Here is a 19,074-nt window from a genome sequence, read left to right as displayed (position 1 = left end):
TAAAATACAAGATCTAAAACACGTCATTAAGACTGCTAAGGTATCTTAGAACATTCTTTTAATTAAATGAGGGTATGGTATTTGAAGGGTTGACTCTTATTGAAGATTTATTTATTTATTTATTTTTTTAATTTATTTATTTCACTTTTACGTTTTAGTCCATACTGTTAATGAACAAAATAGTTGGCTCAGACTACTATTACCGAATGAAGTGATTATTTTAGTCATTGCTGGCCTATACCGTGACTTTGAGAGTCATCCTAGAGAACAAACTCAGTATCCCTAAGACTGACCTTATTGAAATTTGAGTCGATATTTTTAATGTGTATAACATTGTTGAAGGCATCTTCATAATCTTTAGCTGCGTCTCTAACTCTTTCCACTCTTGTTTGAAGAATACTCCACTTGACGCGAGGAGCAAAGAATTTGTTTTTTCCAAATATGTTGTAGCCGTCCTTTCCCAAGAAGTTAAGCTTTCTCTGTGCATCTGAAACACAAGCGAGAGAATAACTCTTCATTAACAGCCTGACATATGATTGAGACTTGAAATGTTTCACAAAAAAGAAAGCAATTTCGTGCAACTGCTCACTAGATGTAATTACACCTGAAGACATGCCAATTTTAAGAATTTTGTTAAACCCAGATGGAACTACATGTAGCTTTTGTCAAAGGTAGCATAGGCTCCCCTAGTGACACCGCTACTCTAGGGGATAGGCTCTGTCTTCCCTGCCCCCCAAGGTTTGCCACAACAATCAGCGCTTTTAGCCCAGCATAGAAGGTTCTGGGTTTTTATACCATGTCTCCTCAGTGTAGCTCAACTAGGAGCTAATCTTAACACTGTGTACATCCAAGTCAGAGTCGTATTCAAAGACAAGCATATTCATCAAAAAGTGTGGAAGCGCTTTTGCTTCATCTTGTACGGCACAAAGTTGATAATTATGGGAAGTGAATGGGAGGGAATCATTAAAGGTAGTAATTAACATTATTAAGAACGCTACAAGTAATAATAAGCACTAAAATAATAATGATGCGAGTTTTTTTAAAAGGGATATTATTTTATTTAACTTTAGTTGTTTTGCAAAATGGTAAAGGTCGCCTATCATCTTGTATGGTGCACTAAAAACTGACCTTTCTTTAACTGTACCAGGTCAATCCTTTTCTCCGCCAAGCTGACTATAAATGTTAAGATGTCCCTGCCTTTCGGATCAGAGCTGTTGGTTAGCAGCAAGTCCTCAGCTTGTCTTCTCATGATTCTGATGAGTTCCAATGGGAAGCTTTGTTTATTTGTGTCGTCTAAGGATCCACGTTGAAGAAGAGATTCCTGAACTGCGCCGTTATTTCCCTTGGAAATAGGAGCCAAGATAAAAATAAAATCATCATCATCATCATCATCATCATCATCATCATCATCATCGTTGGTGCCTGGATGTTAATAACTCTATTACCGCTAACTACGTGGCAAAGCCACTGATTGAACTAAATGCTGATGGTTGCAAACATTTTCTTTAATTAGAACGACAAGTGAGCAATTACTTGGTCGTTCACAATCGAAATTTTCCCTAATTTTGGGCAAAGAGGAAGTCTTTGAATGCTGTTCAGTGATTTAATCGATATGGTCTATGACCTTGTCTTTTCTTTAAAATCAATGTTACTGAAAAACAAGTTGAAACCGAGCAGCGGTTGTAGGGTGTGGTCTTGGAACAACAACATAAAATGTCAAAAATGGGGAAACAAGGATCTTAAACGGTTCCCTGTCTCTTTATGTCTACGTCAATTGTCGTTGTCGTCGTCTGCTGATACATTTCTTTTATTTTTACTTGTGTGCAGCCTATCTTGCTCATCCTTGATATGAATGTGGGTTCCTGTTGCAGGCCATCTTGGTGATTTTGTATACCGTCCCCTGCTGCCCGTAGCACAGGCTTACGTGAAGAGAATATCTTAAGGAACTCTCTGCATGTCATTGGAACTGATATATTGTAAGTCTTGTCTACACAGTTATTAAAAAGCAAAGATTTATGCCTACATGGTCATTTCTGCCATTTGCTGTTTGCCGTAAACACACTCCATCGTACTGGAAAAGATTGCGAGTGTTAATTTACCCATAATTCTCAGCGTACAAAATCCATAACAACACGCAGAAAAGTTTCAAAAACGTCAAATCTAGTATACACAATGTTTTTAGTATGAATTGTGCAAAAAAATATGGCTTTCTATGTGCATGTTGGCTGTTTTAGGTTCGCAACTTATTGCGGTCTAAGCACTGCACATCCGCCATCTCGTGTCGTACAATTGATTCTAAATCTCTCTATTCTTTACCCGTTTAGCCACCGAACACTTTTTGTGACAAACGCTGGTTTAATGACAGCTATGCTGGAGTAAATACATAGATACATAGATACATACATAGATGCATACATACATTCATACATACATACATACATACATACATACATACATACATACATACATACATACATACATACATACATACATACATACATACATACATACATACATACATACATACATACATCATCTTTATTTAAACGCGATGATAATCAAAGCCATTAGCTTGTAGGGTCATGTGTCTACTTCCAAACTAAGGTAATCTACATTACATTACAATATTTCAGGTATAATAATAGTTAATAGTAGGTTAATAGTAGACAAAATTCTGTTGTTTATATCGTGTGGTTGATGCAGATGTGCAGTTAAACTTAAAATCTTTAAAAAAGTTCTGAGCGCTGACCCGCTTTCTGAGAAAGTTAAAGTTCGGGGACGTCGCTGCCTCCTTGTCGTTGTAATTAACAAATTCCAGTAGGGATGAGCCTGTATATGAGAGAGTATCTTTCATTTTCTTGACTCGCACCTTGGTACGAGGAGATAGTTCTGCTCTCGAGTGAAATAAGTGTTAACGCGGTTTTGACAAATAGTCTCGGACAGCGTATCTAGTAAAGTCTCAGTATGAGCCTTATAAAAAAGTCTGAGAACGTCTAGCTTATAATCAGGAGAAAAGGTGGGCCACTAAACAGGCCTAAGGACTTCATCAGAAGCCATATCCTTTGGTAAATTGTAGATTATAGGTGCTGCCCTACAGTGTAGTCTCTCTATTGAATTAAAAAGGTCGGACTTGCAACACGAGCCCCACAAAACTAAACCGTACTTAGCAGCTGGAAGGATCAATTTAAATTAAAATGCCTCTAGGTAAAAAACAACGAGATCGTTTATGTAAATCAAGTTTCTTTAGCAAAGGTTCTTTTTGTCTCAAGCACGTTGGCTACCCAGGTGAGTTTCTGGTCCACTGTCAATCCTAATAATTTCGTTTTGGTAACCAAACTTAACACTGAATTTCCTAAGTACACAGGGGCGATGGGTCCCATCGGTGTCTCCTTTGTGAAAAGAATGACCTTGCTGGGATGAGGTGTCAACCGGTTGTTTAGGCAACAGTTTTAAAACTCTCGTGAGGCCTTATTTAGTTTGGCAATCGCCAAATCAGCTGTTTCACCGATACAAAATACGGTAGTGTCATCCGCGTACCCGTAGGCGGATCCGGTAGTTACCGAAGAAGGTAAATCGTTCGTAAATAACACGAACAGTGTTGGTCCTAGGACTGAGTGATGTGTAAGGATTTTTATCTTACTTGTTCCTGATCTTCCGGAATTTCCAGAATATCCACTTGGACCTCTGCCAGCAGCTCCTCCGTCGTTGTAAACTTCACCCGAATGAATCATTCCCCACTCGCAATGCCATCCTCTTCCACCTTCGCTTCCTGCGCCACCTATAGTTTCACGTAACACCAGTCGAGATTGTTAAATGGAAGTCAATAGATACAACAAATTGATAGCAACGTGTAAAACGAGACCCAATCTGTCATCAATTCCGATGGAAATGGTTTTTAAGAAGTTAATTCCTTTTAATCTCCGCGTAAATCCTCCCTACCACGGTTTTTAAAACATTTTTTTTTAAACAGTTAGATTCCATTTGGCCGTGAGTATGTTTTCTAAGAACATCAGTCATGTTACTCGTCTGCGCCTCGTATCGTACGTCTTTATTGTTACCACTTGTTGAAGTCATCTGTGTGTTATCAGAATACACATTCACGACCATCTTTAAGGTGTAAATTAAGCATATTACCTGTTCCTCCCACTCCGTTTCTGGCTGGTAGGGCTCCTACTCCTGCGCAGGTCTTCACTTCAAATTTTCCATTAATTCCTCTGTAGCGAATATTTACACCCCCAGCGTCTCCACCATTTCCTAACAAAATTTTAGATTCAAACATTGGTATACCACACTATGTAGTTCTTTGCTCCTTGGAAAGTCTCAGACAACAAGAATGCGATGGTTTCGTCGAGAATATTCTGTTTTGTTCATTAAAAAGAAAGGAAATCAAAATGCTGTTTTCTGGCTTTTCCTTCTATGAATAAAGTTTCAATTTCCTAAGGTCAATGTTGGTGCAATCCGTCCCCGTCTGGTTAGCGTTAAATCCATTCCACATGATATTTTGTGTTGAGCATAACATAACATTTTGTTCAAGAGGCTTCAACACAAATACAAAAACATCCTGAATAGGTAAATCGTGAGGTTAACCCTGTACAAAAACAATTTCCCTAACTAAAAACTTGTAAAATATTTTAAAATTTCTAGAACTAGATAAAATTCGATGGCTACTGATTCAATAAATATTCAAGTAAATTTTAAGTCTACCCTTAAAAAACAGATAATGATTCGGCATGTACAACTTATCCTGGCAAGTCATTCCATTTCCTTACAATGCGAATAAAGAAAGAATATTTGTAGCAATTACAAACCGCTCTCCTCAAATAAAGTTTATAGTCGTGGTTAGCTCTTGTATGAGTAATTTTGGCAAACTCAAAGAAATCTGGGAAAGAGAGGTGATCACTGCCAAAAACTATCTTATAACATTGAACCAGAGATAGAAATTCTCTTCGCTTCTCTAGTGTTTGCCATTTCAGTAAGCTACAACGATGTTCATAACTCATTTCGCCACGCTTCTGACTTAAACCAAGTCGCGAAGCTCTTCTTTGAACCTTTTCCAGCGCCACAATATCCTTAATCAAGTACGGGCTCCAAACAGGAGCCGCATACTCAAGTATAGGCCGGACCAGTGACTTGTAGAGCTGCGAAAACACATCCCGGTTATTTGTTCCAATGGACCGTTTTATGATACCCAATACTATATTTGCCTTATTCATCGTTGCAAACACATGCTTGCCCCAGGACAGGTCAGAAGAGATGGTTACCCCGAGGTCCTTGGTGTTCTCTACCGACCTAAATTGCCCTCCCAGCGAATAAATAGGTTTGTGTTTTATCCTTTCTATGAGCATGTTACTATGTACCAGTTGTCTAAAATCCATGATGTTGTCAGGTCCGATCTCTGTTTTTAATCAAAGCCGCGCTAATATATCACTTAGTGAACGACTCTTGTCTTCGACTCCTACCTGCTTTTCCGGCGTTTCCCCCATTTCCTCCGTTATAACCCCTTTTCCCCCGTCTTCCACCTACATCAACGCAATCCCGTCCGTGTGAAAGACAATCGTCATATGTCATGTCATCAGCCTATTGAAAGAACAAAATTGGTGAGTACGCATCGACACAACCTAACTCTATGGACCTTTCACCAACTACTTCGCTATCCACACGGGAAACTCTGTTTCGTATTTCTTGGCATAGTGTTTCCTTTTATAGCAAGCGAGCTCCTTTTCAAAGGCAGTCGTCTACTGAAGAATTATTAGGGAACATAAGGTAAACACCGACGATGGTTACTCAACGTAAACGTCACATGAAAATTTATTTCATATGCTACTTCGCGATTACTTCAGCTCGTTCAAGTTGTACAAAAACGGCGAACTACCCTGGAACCAAATTGGTAGGAGTGGCATTCAAGTTTAAGAAAGAAATTGGAAAGTTCACTGTCGTCTGTTCCATTCTCCACAAAGCCTCACATTTGGTCATTTTAGGTTACTGTTTTGCAGAGGACGGTAAAGGAATAAGTCAAAATTTAAAATGCACGTGCAGAGCGATTGGTTTTGCTAAATACAACTACTGTTTTGCGACTTTGTCGTTGCTTAATTTCCCTTAATTGTTACACCAAAACCGCTTAATCGACGAGTGACTATAATGAATCGACATATTGCAAAATTTGTAATGCTATCTATATCCGGGTATTTCTCTATAATTGACCCATTTATACTAGAGACGAATTATCCGTCTCGACGAGTTATCCGTCAGACGGACAAATAGTCTAAATATAAATCCAAAGACGAATTTATGTTAGCACGTCTTCAAGACGTGCTGACTGACGAATCAGCCGAAGAAGAATTTTGCCAAGTAATTCGTCTCGACTCCGGGTTTATATCTAGACGAGTTATCCGTCTCAAACAGATAACTTGTCTTTGGTATAAATTCGGCCATTACAACTGACTTTTAACTGTCAATTGATCCACGGAAATAGATTCCCCTTACAGCATCACCGTTGTCTCTCCCCTTGCCACCATTGCCACCATCTTGTCCCTTTTGTCCATTTCCCCCATTTGAGCTCACTTTTAAATCGCCAGTGATGATGTCACAGAAAATCTCGACTGGAAATAGAAGAAAATGCTAAATAAAGTTTGAAACAGTTATCTGGGATTCTCAACACTTAAACAATATAAATCTCTGTATCATTTCTCTACATTTTCACATAACCGTTCTTATTGACCAGGGTCATTGAGAGGCCATTATTTTCCCACCATGCCAATTGCTTAGTTTTGTGTCGTCAGTATAACATCATTGTCCAAGTCCAGTAAAGAGAACAAAATTGGTGCGATATTCGTACAGTTAGTCACTTGTACTGTTTCAAACTGGTTTGGTTGTTATTCGTACGGCAGAAAAGCGTACGAATTGTTTGTATTATTGACACGAGTTCTTTGTATTGTAAAAAGTATACAGCGCTACTACGCATCTAATATGATGCATGTATTGTAGACTTTAAAAGCAGTCTTTGATGAATTATCTTTCCAGTATAACTGATTGTTTTTAGATCTTGAAGAGGTAGATTATTTCTTTTTAAAAAAATTAAACATCCTTTCTCCATTTTAGGGCCATTTTATGACCTTTCGGGAAAACTCGAGCTCGCTAAAGTCCTGCGCCTTTGAGGGTGCGGTTCGATTTATTTTATTTTATTTTATTTTATTTTAATCTTTTTTCCCTTTCCGTCCTCTTCTTTCAGGTCCTTTTGTTCTCTCTTTTGCATCATTCTGAAGTTTCCGTCGAGGCCATAAAATCCGTGACTCGGTGTCATTTCTCGAAAAGCGCTTAAGAAAAAGCAAGTTTTTTAACATTCGGAGAGAGATTTCTCCATCAAGCTGAATCCCTGGTCCTCTGACTTTCGTGCTTTTGCTGACAATGGTTTTCATCTTTTGCCCCCATTCTTTTGCCATTCTTGAGAATTCCGAAATCCGCAGAGCGCATACCGAATTGCAAAAGTATGCTAATACTTTTGCTTTTTTACTTTTACGTTAAGTATGACAATATGTCCATATTGTCTGTTTTTCTAGGACTTCTAATTCTAGAACTGGTCCTCTGTCATCATTTTTTTCCTGACTGTTTATTTCATCTTTAGACCCTCTTTCATTTGCCTTTCTTGACAACTTTACCCCGATCAATATCACTTCATTGCTGTCATTTATTCAAGTATCGTCCTAAAGAAAACCGTGTTTCTCAGACAATCCAGAAATGCGCAGAGCGTATCGGCACAGTTTTAAAAGGAAGCTAAATCCTAGTTTTCATAAGTCGGGAAAATCTCCAGATCAGGGATTTCACTGTTTCTCGACCGTCCCAGACTTCCCCGACTAATGAAAACTGGAAATCGTAGACATCCAAGATCATCTGGGATGGTCGCAGACCAATCGCAACATCAGGAGTGTTTCTATTTTCACGACGTGTCCCAGATTTCTACGATGGTCGGCGATCATTACCGACATATAAAAACTCAAATTTGTACTGTCGGGGACGTCGGCGACAGTTTTAGCTCATTACCAATCCTCTAAATTGCTTCGCTTCAGTTCCCCCACTTCTCCCCTGACAAATGAAAATTGGCGTCTCTCACTGATGAATACCTCAAATCTGGGATAGACGTCTAGCGATTTCCCGATATCTCGGCAAAATCTGGAACAGTTGGGAAACAGTGAAACCACCTATTGTTTGGGATTTTCCCGACATATGAAAACTAGGCTTAAGTCTGTCCACATTGTCTGTTACTCTAGGACTTACCCCAAGGGCCATTTACGCCACGTCCACCATTTTTGCCCGGATGACCATCTTTCCCGCTTTGTCCAGTGGCCGCAGGACTTTCATCAACATCAGGTCTACTTGGAGCAGAGAAAGCGAGCTTTGCTCCTGGGGGAGACACAATCTCCCTTGCGTATATTTTGACATTTTTCATTCCATAAATTTCAACGTTCCCCTGGAAATTAGGTAACTAGTTCAATACAATATTGTGTTTGCGTTATGTGGGAGGGGGAGGGAAAGGGGGGATGCGAGGGGGTGGCAAAACCTTCCTTTAAATGTTTAATGCTTGCAAAGGAAGGACAATATACGCCTTAGGGCATAAAGACGTTACTATATGGATGATGGCATTACATAACATGGCACTATCTAATGGGTTGAGCGTACACGGTGGAGTTATAAATAATCTTCAACCCAGTTTCATTACCGGCGGTTGGTACTGAGACTTCTAGCTTTCTCAAAAATCTGGACTCTTGTACCAGAGGTTAATGCGATGTCATCTGCAAAGTCCAAGTCATCTATCTTCGGCCTTGTATTGCTTTTCTCATAATCCAATCGATCACAAGAAGGAGCAGGAATCCCGACATATTACATCAATGACGGGAGATCGGTAGGAAGGAAGGGAGGAGCAAGCAAGGACGAAAAATTAACGTTAAACCCACGTGAATATCGTGTGAGGAAGTTGCAGTGTCGAAGGATCTTACCTGTATATAAAGTGTGTCTGCAAGAATTTCCAGCTGGTTAACAAGATCCACATCCTCCTTAGTTTCCCTTTCACCAAAAGCCGCTGATTTCTTCAGTAATCGCTCTTTCAAGTACTTTGCATGAATGATTCGACCAATAGCCCTATAATGACCTAAAAGATAATGAAATACAGGTCAATCTCTTTCTGACGAAGGCTTCGGTCTGGAGGTGTTCAGGTAATTTGTATTAGTAATATTGACACATTTGCTTCAGGTCGTAGAGATTTCGTTTACCAGTATTCTGCAAGCCAGTGAAATCTTTTATAATGTACCTTTTCACTCTTGTGACAAAAATGATACTTTCAACGACGGAATGAGTGCAACATTTACCGTTGAAATGACCAAAAAAATGCACTCAGAGCGCAAAGCAGAAAATAGCCAGTTCAAAATGGCGCCGATAAACGCTTCCTGTACGTAGTTACTGTAAAGAGCCTTAAATAGGTACAGTCAAAACACATTGAACATTACTCTGTTTAGCGGTCAGTAAGATTATTTTGTGAATAAGGGATGATAACAGGTTGCATCCACTTCAAGAGGTGTTTCTTTTTAATTGCAGGACTACGCTGCAAAAAAGGTATCGTACGCGTGTAACGTTAAGAATTAAAAGCCTGAGAGAGTCAAGAGGCATTAGATCTGTTTGCTGCCAACGGTAGAAGGAAGTAACACCAATCGCGATCTGAAAGCTCTAGGACTGACGTTATTTCAAGACGACACGTATGCCAAATATTGCGCATGCTTATTCATAGTAGTGTTCGTCAACCATTCCTCCTGATGTACATACTCTGAACTAACAATTACTAAGAAGATCGTGCGAATTTCTACTAGATTTCTTTAATAATGCATTTTTTCCTCTTAGAAGCATTAACCAAGGTCATGAAATGCTTGGCGAAAAATGCAAAGGCTGCCAGTGCCTTTTCATGACTAATTTCAATTTTGTTTCGAGCAAAATAACCTAGTTTGCTCATGATCAGTGAAATCCATCGACTCTACTTTCGTCACTGGTAATAATTTACAGTAACGAACCTATCTAGCTTAACTAGCTTAACTCTATCAAGACCGAAGGGGATGGACGTGAGCTTTACGGACTCTATCAGAACTTTATTTGGAAACCAATTTAGTATAACAGGTCTGAGTTCACTGAATTGAATGTTACCATGGAAAACAGTTTTTGACAAGCAGTTTGATTTTTGGAAATTGAAAAATTCCTATATTTAATGTACAAAAACTTTCTTTTTATTTCATTTTCAAGTTTTTCTTTTTCATTTTGATTTCTTTTTGGTCCATTTTGGTGATTTTCTGAGGTTTTGGATAATCAAGAAATCAAGGATGGCAGATCCAGAAAGGCCTCCATTTTAAAATCCTTCGTCATATAACGTCATCGCTTCCCGTTGCCTACCTCACAAGAAGCATCTCTGGACATACTATCTATCTTTGAAGTATAATGCGCCCACCAAACAAAAAAGGCCTGGTCTAAATGGGGTTAAATATTGATCATATTTTAATTTATCTTACCCGTTGAAATTTCCACAATCGAAGGAGTCGAGACCCAATCCGGCGATGGAATGTCATAATTTTGTGGCAAGCTTCCTCCGCTGTTCTCTTCCATTACACATGGAGCTAAAAAGATAACATATGGTAGGGGGAAATCAGTTTTCTGAAGCCCGAAACGTGTCTGGTAATATTTCAGCAGACCTATTCCATATATGCGTGAAGAGTAAGAATAATTCAATGGTTGAAGTCAAACACGCCCAAATGTTACGTGTTCCAAAACGCAGTAACCTTTTTGTTATGATTTCTCGGGGTATATAATATGTAAAGGAAATAATATTAATATCATGCACTGGCATATATAATATGTATATATAATATAGATATTGTGTAGTTCTTGCCCAATAGAAGGTCGTATAACTTTACCAATGACATTACGATTACAATAGTTGAGCAAATCAGAGCTGGCTCCATGAAAAGTGAATGGTTTTGCTCTTTCTCCTTTCTATAGTATCATTGTGAACCTTCTCAGGGCCACAGAACCCGTGCTTCAGGTTCATTCCACAAAAATTGTTCCAGCTTTCATCGATCACCTTTTCAAAAAGTCGGTAAGATGTATATATATTTTCTTAATGAGGCGTTTGTCACGAGAGACAACCATGCGTCGACATTTCACGTTTCTCAATCGCTCTAATGCTGTAACATTTGGGGGGTTTTCTTTGGTCAGTTTGTTTGATTTCAGTTCTTGAAGTTGCTTTTGGCCAAGTTGTGGCGAGATTTTGACAGGGCAGGTTCTCAAAACCTTGAAATTTTTGCCCAACAGATTTGGATCTTTCTAAAATGAGATGCTTTGGAGCAAGCAAATATCGGCCAATTTTCAGCACAAACATTTCTGTTCACTTCTATGCACTCCGAGAAAAGACGGAAACTCACCATTGCCAAACACCTCCACTCTAAGACAGTTCCAGGTATGTCGTTTAAATGGATGGAATCGAATGTATCTTGTTTTCACTGGCACTGGTAGCACATGAGTGTCAATAGTGTTGCTCTCACCTGATCTGTGAAATTCCTTGAAATATACAACAGCTAAGGTTTAATAATAGTTTAGTTCTTGCTTTCTCCCATTTGATGTCGACCTCATATGTTGGTGCCTTTTGTTACAGGAACTTCGACCGAATGGTTGAAGGGGGTATTTACTTAAAGTCTATTTGACACAATATTTTTTTGTTTAATTACTGAAATGTTAATGTTGCTCTCGTATATAAATCAAACAAAGAATTCCTTATCATTTTTTTTTTCTTCCCCGCGAATCATAAGAGCGTCTTATTTCACTTAACATTGGGTACAATACCGCGCCTGACAGGAGACTGGGGATGGTAAGGACGTGACGTCAATACAGTAACGCTTAGTCTCGTGGTTTCATTTGCAATTGAAAAATCAAGGGTTTGGAAATCGAACGTTAGATCAAGTTGCAATGCTAAAATTTTTGACTAGTTTAGTGTTTTGTTGAATTGTGCTCGACAATTGGACTTAATGGAAAAGAGTATGTTCCACCAAGTTGCATTAAGTTCGGTTACCAAATGCTCTATTTCATATGCTGGCAAGAAAATCTCACCCTTTCCTTTCCATCGCCATCGTAATAATTCATCCATACATTTCCGTCAGATGAGTAGGACAACTTGAAGTCTGTTGTCAATTCATCGCCGTCTCTGTCTCCCTGTGTTGCAATAGCACAAACTTGAATTGTTTTGCCGAGATCAACTTGCAGCCAGTCGTCATTTCTATCGGCTTTTTCTGCACACCAGCCATCACCCCTGTTTCCATTGAGTCGACCGTAAGCTGGTTGGGTACTAGTGCCATATTGTGAAGAGGCTGTGAGCTGACTATCAGGAATTTTTGATTTGTCGAATATTCCTACAGGATCCATGTTTCGGCAAGCATCTGTCTCGACTAAATTGTAACACGTAAAAAAATGCTTTAGCGTAATACGTACTCAGAGCTTAAAACTATAAATACCAAAAACATAGCTCTTCGTGTATTATTTAGGTAGTATTTTTCAACATTTTTCACCTTTTTGTTATAACAAAATCTAAAAAGCATCATAGATTAAAAATGTGATGTACCAAGAATAACCCTGAAGAGCTTTCTAAAGAGTTAAAAATGTACAGTAATAAAAACTCACCGTTGCCAAACACCTCCACTCTAAGACAGTTCCAGGTATGTCGTTTAAATGGATGGAATCGAATGTATCTTGTTTTCACTGGCACTGGTAGCACATGAGTGTCTATGGTGTAACTCTCGCCTGACCTGTGAAATTCCTTTAAATATACAACAACTAAGATTTAAAAATGTTGTTTTTTGTTGCTGCTGTTGTCGTTGTTGTTGTTGTTGTTGCTGTTGTTGTTGTTGTTGTTGTTGTTCTTCTTCTTCTTCTTCTCCTTCATGTCTTTCATTTAAGGTCGCCCTAATTTGCCTTTACCATTTTTTACTGGGACTTCGATTGAAGGAGTGGAAACGGTTAAAGGATGTATTTACCTTATAAAATAAAGGGTCTGGCTGGGAGATGTGTTAGTGTAAAAGATATTGTGATTGTGAATCGTTCTAACATGAACGAAATTCTAGTCTAGTATAATGGCTTGTTTGGATTTATTTCTACATGTCTGACGTGTGGTTCTTAAGACCTCTGTTTTCTGTGCGGAGCGTACGACTGCAGTTGGTTTGATTGTTTGTTTACCTCATTTGTTGTTGATAGGTTGTCAGTTTTTGTCGTTCCCAAAATAATTACTTTAATGTTGCTTGGTTTATGGCTATTTAGTTTACAAAGACAATACATCACCTTAAATATTACTAAATAGCCCTACTTGACCAATTCGACTCTCGAAATCTTGAATGTTATGAAATCCGACTTTCACTTTTGCGTTTGTGTATTAACCCTAAATAAAGTGTGAACCTTTAGAAGAAAGCCGCCCAGTCCAGTATGTTTTGTTGGCAAAATGTATTATATAATTATTATTATACCATTTATACCTACTTTTCATTTTTTTTATCATTATCCTTATTGTATTGTCGTTTTCGTTCAGTGTCTTGCGGCGATTGAGTGTGTTAGTAAAGTAAATCTGGGATATTGAATCAAACAAACGAACGGAATTCCAATAACTCATTTCACAGTTGTTTTGATACAAAATCCTACTGCTTTTGAGTTATTCTTATGCTCTGTTCAATTCAATCAAAAATCAAAAGTTGAATAATCACACAATCAGTTCAAAAACTACACATTAGTGCAGTAAGAGTAGACCTCAATTGTAAGAATAATTGTAGGTGAAATGCTTATTATTATTATTATTATTATTATTATTATTATTATTATTATTATTATTTATTTATTTATTTATTTATTTATTTATTTCATTGGGACATATGGAAAGCGCTGAGGTTTTTTTAAAGCCAACCCCGGCACCGTTTCCCTTTCAAAGAACAAGGATCATATCTTTACCCTATCTAGACCGAGACTTTTTTTTTTCGCCTCCAGGGGCCCGGGGTTGGGGGAAGTAGGGGATTCCCCTCCATAAGTTCGCAAGTATTAAAGATATGATAATGAGGCTTGAAGGATAGCTAGTACGTCCAAAACTGTTTCTTTTAAGGTCCACAACGGAAAATAATGACGTCACATAATGACGTAATTACGTCAAGGTTGCCAAATGGCGACCATCTTGGATCCGACATCTTGCATTTCAGGATATCCCCAAAACTAATAAAAGAACACTAATGTGAGCTAAAAACATAAAAGATACATTAAGAAAAATATTTTTTCTTGATTTTGAAAGGGGATTTTTTTTTTAAAAAAGTGCCTGTCAAACATTAGTTCCCATGATAACATCAAATTCAATGAACACTAATCGACCGCGTCAAATAATCCTCAGAAAATTTCGTTGAAAAGTTTGGAAGTTTCATGACGTTTGCTCTAAAATAATAAAAAAAAAGCTTATTAAGATTGAAATTCACAGCGTGCAGAATAACTCCCCCCCTCCCCCCGGTCTAGAAAGGGTTAGGTATTGTATCTTAGAAATAGACTGTTGTTAGTCCAACAGTTGCTTTTAGTCGAGAAACACTATTTGGGATAGATCTTAACTTAAGAGGACTTCATGAGTCTTGTAACCGATCACCAAATACATAAATGTAAAATGGGCTTTAAAATACAATAGATCCTAATCGACCTCAATCGCTAGATAACGTTGCCTAGTGATATGCAAGCAAGAAAATTAAAACCGGAATTTTTTATTGAGTTGAGTTGTTGAACTACTCGAACATAATCAAACTAATGCTTTACTTTCGTTCAATTTCCTTCAATTGTGTGCGGAAATCGAAAAATACTCACTTAAGCGCACATTCACCTTGAGTAAGTTTTTTATAATTCCATTCAGGGAACAAAAAAACCCGATGTATTTGCAATTGAGCAACCAAGGGTTTGGAAATCGAAAGTTATATTAAGTTAGATTGACGAAATGTTTAGGCGAATCCTGGTTTTGTTGAATTATGCTCGGCAGTTAATTTAATCGTACGATTATGTTCGATCAAGTTATATTGAGTTCTGTTACAAAATGCTCTATTTCATATGCTGGCAAGAAAATCTCACCTTTTCCTTTCCATCGGCATCTTTATAACTCGTCCATAAATTTCCGTCAGATGAGTAGGACAACTTGAAGTCTGTTGTCCATTCATCGCCGTCTCTGTCTCCCTGTGTTGCAATAGCACAAACTTGAATTCTTTTGCCGAGATCAACTTGCAGCCAGTCGTCATTTCTATCGGCTTTTTCTGCACACCAGCCATCACCCCTGTTTCCATTGAGTCGACCGTAAGCTGGTTTGTGACCAGTGCCATATTGTGAAGAGGCTGTGAGCTGACTATCAGGAATTTTTGATGAGTCGTATATTCCTACAGGCTCCATGTTTCGGCAGGCCTCTGTCTCGACTAAATTGTAACACGTAAAAAAATGCTTTAGCGTAATACGTACTCAGAGCTTAAAACTATAAATACCAAAAACATAACTCTTCGTGTATTATTGAGGTAGTATTTTTCAACATTTTTCACCTTTTTGTTATAACAAAATCTAAAAAGCATCAGATTAAAAATGTGATGTACCAAGAATAACACTGAAGAGCTTTCTATAGAGTTAAAACTGTACAGTAATAAAAACTCACCAAACACCTCCACTCTAAGACAGTTCCAGGTATGTCGTTTAAATGGATGGAATCGAATGTATCTTGTTTTCACTGGCACTGGTAGCACATGAGTGTCAATGGTGTAACTCTCGCCTGACCTGTGAAATTCCTTTAAATATACAACAGCTAAGATTTAAAAATGTTGTTTTTTTGTTTTTTGTTGTTGCTGTTGTCGTTGTTGTTGATGTTGTTGTTGTTGTTGTTGTTGTTGTTGTTGTTGTTGTTGTTGTTGTTGTCCTTATTCTTCTTCTTCATGTCTGTCATATGAGGTCACCCTAATTTGCTTATACCATTTTTTACTGGGACTTCGACTGAAGGAGTGGAAACGGTTAAAAGATGTATTTACCTTATAAAATAAAGGGTCTGGCTGGGAGATGTGTTAGTGTAAAGGATATTGTGATTGTGAATCGTTCTTACAGGAGCGAAATTCTAGTCTTGTATCATGGCTTATTTGGATTTATTTCTACATGTCTGACGTGTGGTTCTTAAGACCTCTGTTTTCTGTGCGGAACGTACGACTGCAGTTGGTATGATTGTTTGTTTACCTCATTTGTTGTTGATAAGTTGTCAGTTTTTGTCGTTCCCAAAATAATTACTTTAATGTTGCTTGGTTTATGGCTATTTAGTTTACAAAGACAATACATCACCTTAAAAAATTACTAAATAGCCCTACTTGGCCAATTCGACTCTCGAAATCTTGTATGTTATGAAATCCGACTTTTACTTTTGCTTTTGTGTATTAACCTTAAATTAAGTGTGAATCTTTAGAAGAAAGCCGCTCAGTCCAGTATGTTTTGTTGGCAAAATGTATTATATATTATATAATGTCATTTATACCTACTTTACATTTTTTTTTATCATTATCCTTATTGTATTGTCGTTTTCGTTCAGTGTCTTGCGGCGATTGAGTGTGTTAGTAAAGTAAATCTGGGATATTGAATCAAACGAACGAACGGAATTCCAATAACTCATTTCACAGTTGTTTTGATACAAAATCCTACTGCTTTTGAGTTATTCTTATGCTCTGTTCAATTCAATCAAAAATCAAAATTTGAATAACCACACAATCAGTTCAAAAACTACACATTAGTGCAGTAAGAGTAGACCTCAATTGTAAGAATAATTGCAGGTGAAATGTTTATTATTATTATTATTGTTGTTATTATTATTATTATTATTATTATTATTATTATTATTATTATTATTATTATTATTATTATTATTGTTATTATTTATTTATTTATTTATTTATTTCATTGGGACATATGGAAAGCGCTGAGGTTTTTATAAAGCCAACCCCGGAACCGCTTCCCTTTCAAAGAACAAGGGTCATACCTTTACCCTATCTAGACCGAGACTTTTTTTTTTGCCCCCAGGGGCCCGGGGTGGGGGACGTAGGGGATTCCCCTCCATAAGTTCGCAAGTATTAAAGATATGATAATGAGGCTTGAAGGATAGCTAGTACGTACAAAACTGTTTCTTTTGAGGTCCACAACGGAAAATAATGACGTGACATAATGACGTTATTACGTCATGATTGCCAAATGGCGACCATCTTGGATCCGACATCTTGCATTTCAGGATATCCCCAAAACTAATAAAAAAACACTAATGTTGGCTAAAAACATAAAAGATACATTAAGAAAAATATTTTTTCTTGATTTTGAAAGGGGATTTTTTGAAAAAAGTGCCTGTCAAACATTAGTTCTCATGGTAATATCAAATTCAATGAACACTAATCGACCACGTCAAATAATCCTCAGATAATTTCGTTGAAAAGTTTGGAAGTTTCATGACGTTTGCTCTATAATAATAATAAAAAAGCTTATTAAGATTGAAATTCGCAGCGTGCAGAATAACTCCCCCCCCCCCCCCCCGGTCTAGAAAGGGTAAAGTATTGTAAACTTTTTATAATTCCATTCAGTGAACCAAAATAAAAACCCTGATGTATTTGCAATTGAGCAATCAAGGGTTTGGAAATCGAAAGTTACATTAAGTTATATTAACGAAATTTTTAGGCGAATCCTGGTTTTGTTGTATTATGGTCGACAGTTGAATTTAATCGTACGATTATGTTTGATCTAGTTAGATTAAGTTCGGTTAACGAATGCTCTATTTCATATGCTGGCAAGAAAATCTCACCTTTTCCTTTCCATCGGCATCTTTATAACTCGTCCACGAATTTCCGTCAGATGAGTAGGACAACTTGAAGTCTGTTGTCCATTCATCGCCGTCTCTGTCTCCCTGTGTTGCAACAGCACAAACTTGAATTGTTTTTCCGAGATCAACTTGCAGCCAGTCGTCATTTCTATCGGCTTTTTCTGCACACCAGCCATCACCCCTGTTTCCATTGAGTCGACCGTAAGCTGGTTTGTGACGAGTGCCATATTGTGAAGAGGCTGTGAGCTGACTATCAGGAATTTTTGTTGAGTCGTATATTCCTACAGGCTTTGTGCTTCGGCAAGTTCCTGTGTCGATTGTAAGACATAAAAGAATGATTGTCGTAATATGTACTTATAGCTCCAAACTTTAAACAAACAATACATAACTCTCGTTTATTTTTTAGCTTAATACTTTTTCACAATGTGGCAAACAAAATTCTAAGTTCTTATTCTTTTATTTACCTTTCTTGTTATAACAAAATCTAAAAAGGATCATGGATTAAAAATGTGATGTACGAAAAACAAGTATAACCCTTCTGAGCATTCGATAGAGTTAAACATGCATAATATTATGTGATAATCCAAAGGTTTCATGTCGAACTGTTAATGCTGTTAAAGTTATGGAATACGACCCATTCCATCCCCCTCCCCACTGGGGCGGCATTGTTAAGTAAATGGGATCAAGATATTTTGAAAAGACGTGGTGGCTGTTCAGACTTTTTTCAGCGATTACCCATTAATTAGGACCATTGCCCACATTTATAAACATGCCCTGGTTGATTTGATGACGTTGTGATGTCAATACAGATTGGTTATAATTACAAGGTGTTGTCAAAGTTGTTTTCAACTAATCGCTGCAAAGAATATTAGTTTGCTGAACGGCAAAACGTAATATGGAATAATCCCTGAGTAAATTGTCAAAGAGCTTTCAATATCCTTCTAGCAGTTCCAAACATCTTGTATGAACCGACGGTGTAATAGCAGTGTTTCGAAACATGTAGGGCACGTGGCTTCTCAGCGGCATCAACCATAAATGGTCATATATGTTACAAAGGGCAAACATTTTACAACTGAACTGTGAATGACTCTCTTACCTGCATTGACTTTGCCAGCTGGGTTTGTGGCTGCGGCCCATAAACATGCCATTAACAATAACAATCTAGCACAGGTGTACAT

At 37.7% G+C, this 19,074-nt stretch overlaps 2 protein-coding genes across 2 annotated transcripts in view; both read right to left on the bottom strand.

Annotated features, from left to right (window-relative positions):
* LOC146451352 (uncharacterized) overlaps positions 1–19,074 on the bottom strand; it is a 27,245-nt gene extending 8,171 nt beyond the window's left edge. The window contains exons 1-12 of the mRNA XM_085099221.1: positions 18,993–19,074; positions 12,133–12,458; positions 11,451–11,586; positions 10,542–10,646; positions 8,991–9,142; positions 8,272–8,464; positions 6,484–6,599; positions 5,460–5,577; positions 4,135–4,254; positions 3,641–3,778; positions 1,129–1,422; positions 294–487 (exon numbers count right to left, since the gene is read on the bottom strand). Of these exons, the coding sequence (XP_084955347.1) occupies positions 294–487; positions 1,129–1,422; positions 3,641–3,778; positions 4,135–4,254; positions 5,460–5,577; positions 6,484–6,599; positions 8,272–8,464; positions 8,991–9,142; positions 10,542–10,646; positions 11,451–11,586; positions 12,133–12,458; positions 18,993–19,074 (1,974 nt within the window). The remainder of the gene's footprint in view (positions 1–293; positions 488–1,128; positions 1,423–3,640; positions 3,779–4,134; positions 4,255–5,459; positions 5,578–6,483; positions 6,600–8,271; positions 8,465–8,990; positions 9,143–10,541; positions 10,647–11,450; positions 11,587–12,132; positions 12,459–18,992) is intronic.
* Positions 12,584–18,635, bottom strand: LOC146451353 (lactadherin-like). The gene is made up of 6 exons (XM_085099205.1): positions 18,632–18,635; positions 17,879–18,204; positions 15,716–15,845; positions 15,151–15,485; positions 12,700–12,835; positions 12,584–12,606 (listed from the first exon to the last, which is right to left on the bottom strand). Exons 1-6 carry the CDS (start codon positions 18,633–18,635, stop codon positions 12,584–12,586), a joined length of 954 nt encoding a protein of 317 aa, XP_084955331.1.

The sequence above is a fragment of the Pavona decussata genome, unplaced genomic scaffold (assembly GCF_977016875.1).
Source record: "Pavona decussata unplaced genomic scaffold, jaPavDecu1.1 SCAFFOLD_390, whole genome shotgun sequence".
Lineage (NCBI taxonomy): Eukaryota > Metazoa > Cnidaria > Anthozoa > Scleractinia > Agariciidae > Pavona > Pavona decussata.
The sequence above is the reverse complement of the archived record's forward strand: the minus strand, read 5'-3'. Positions and strand labels throughout refer to the sequence as shown.

Bases quoted from the DNA above. Each gene is read 5' to 3' on its own strand.
- LOC146451353 (XM_085099205.1), bottom strand. The intron at 15,846-17,878 runs GTGAGATTTTCT...GTATATTTAAAG, and splicing joins ATGCCGATGGAAAGGAAAAG to GAATTTCACAGGTCAGGCGA. The intron at 15,486-15,715 runs GTGAGTTTTTAT...GTTACAATTTAG, and splicing joins TCTTAGAGTGGAGGTGTTTG to TCGAGACAGAGGCCTGCCGA.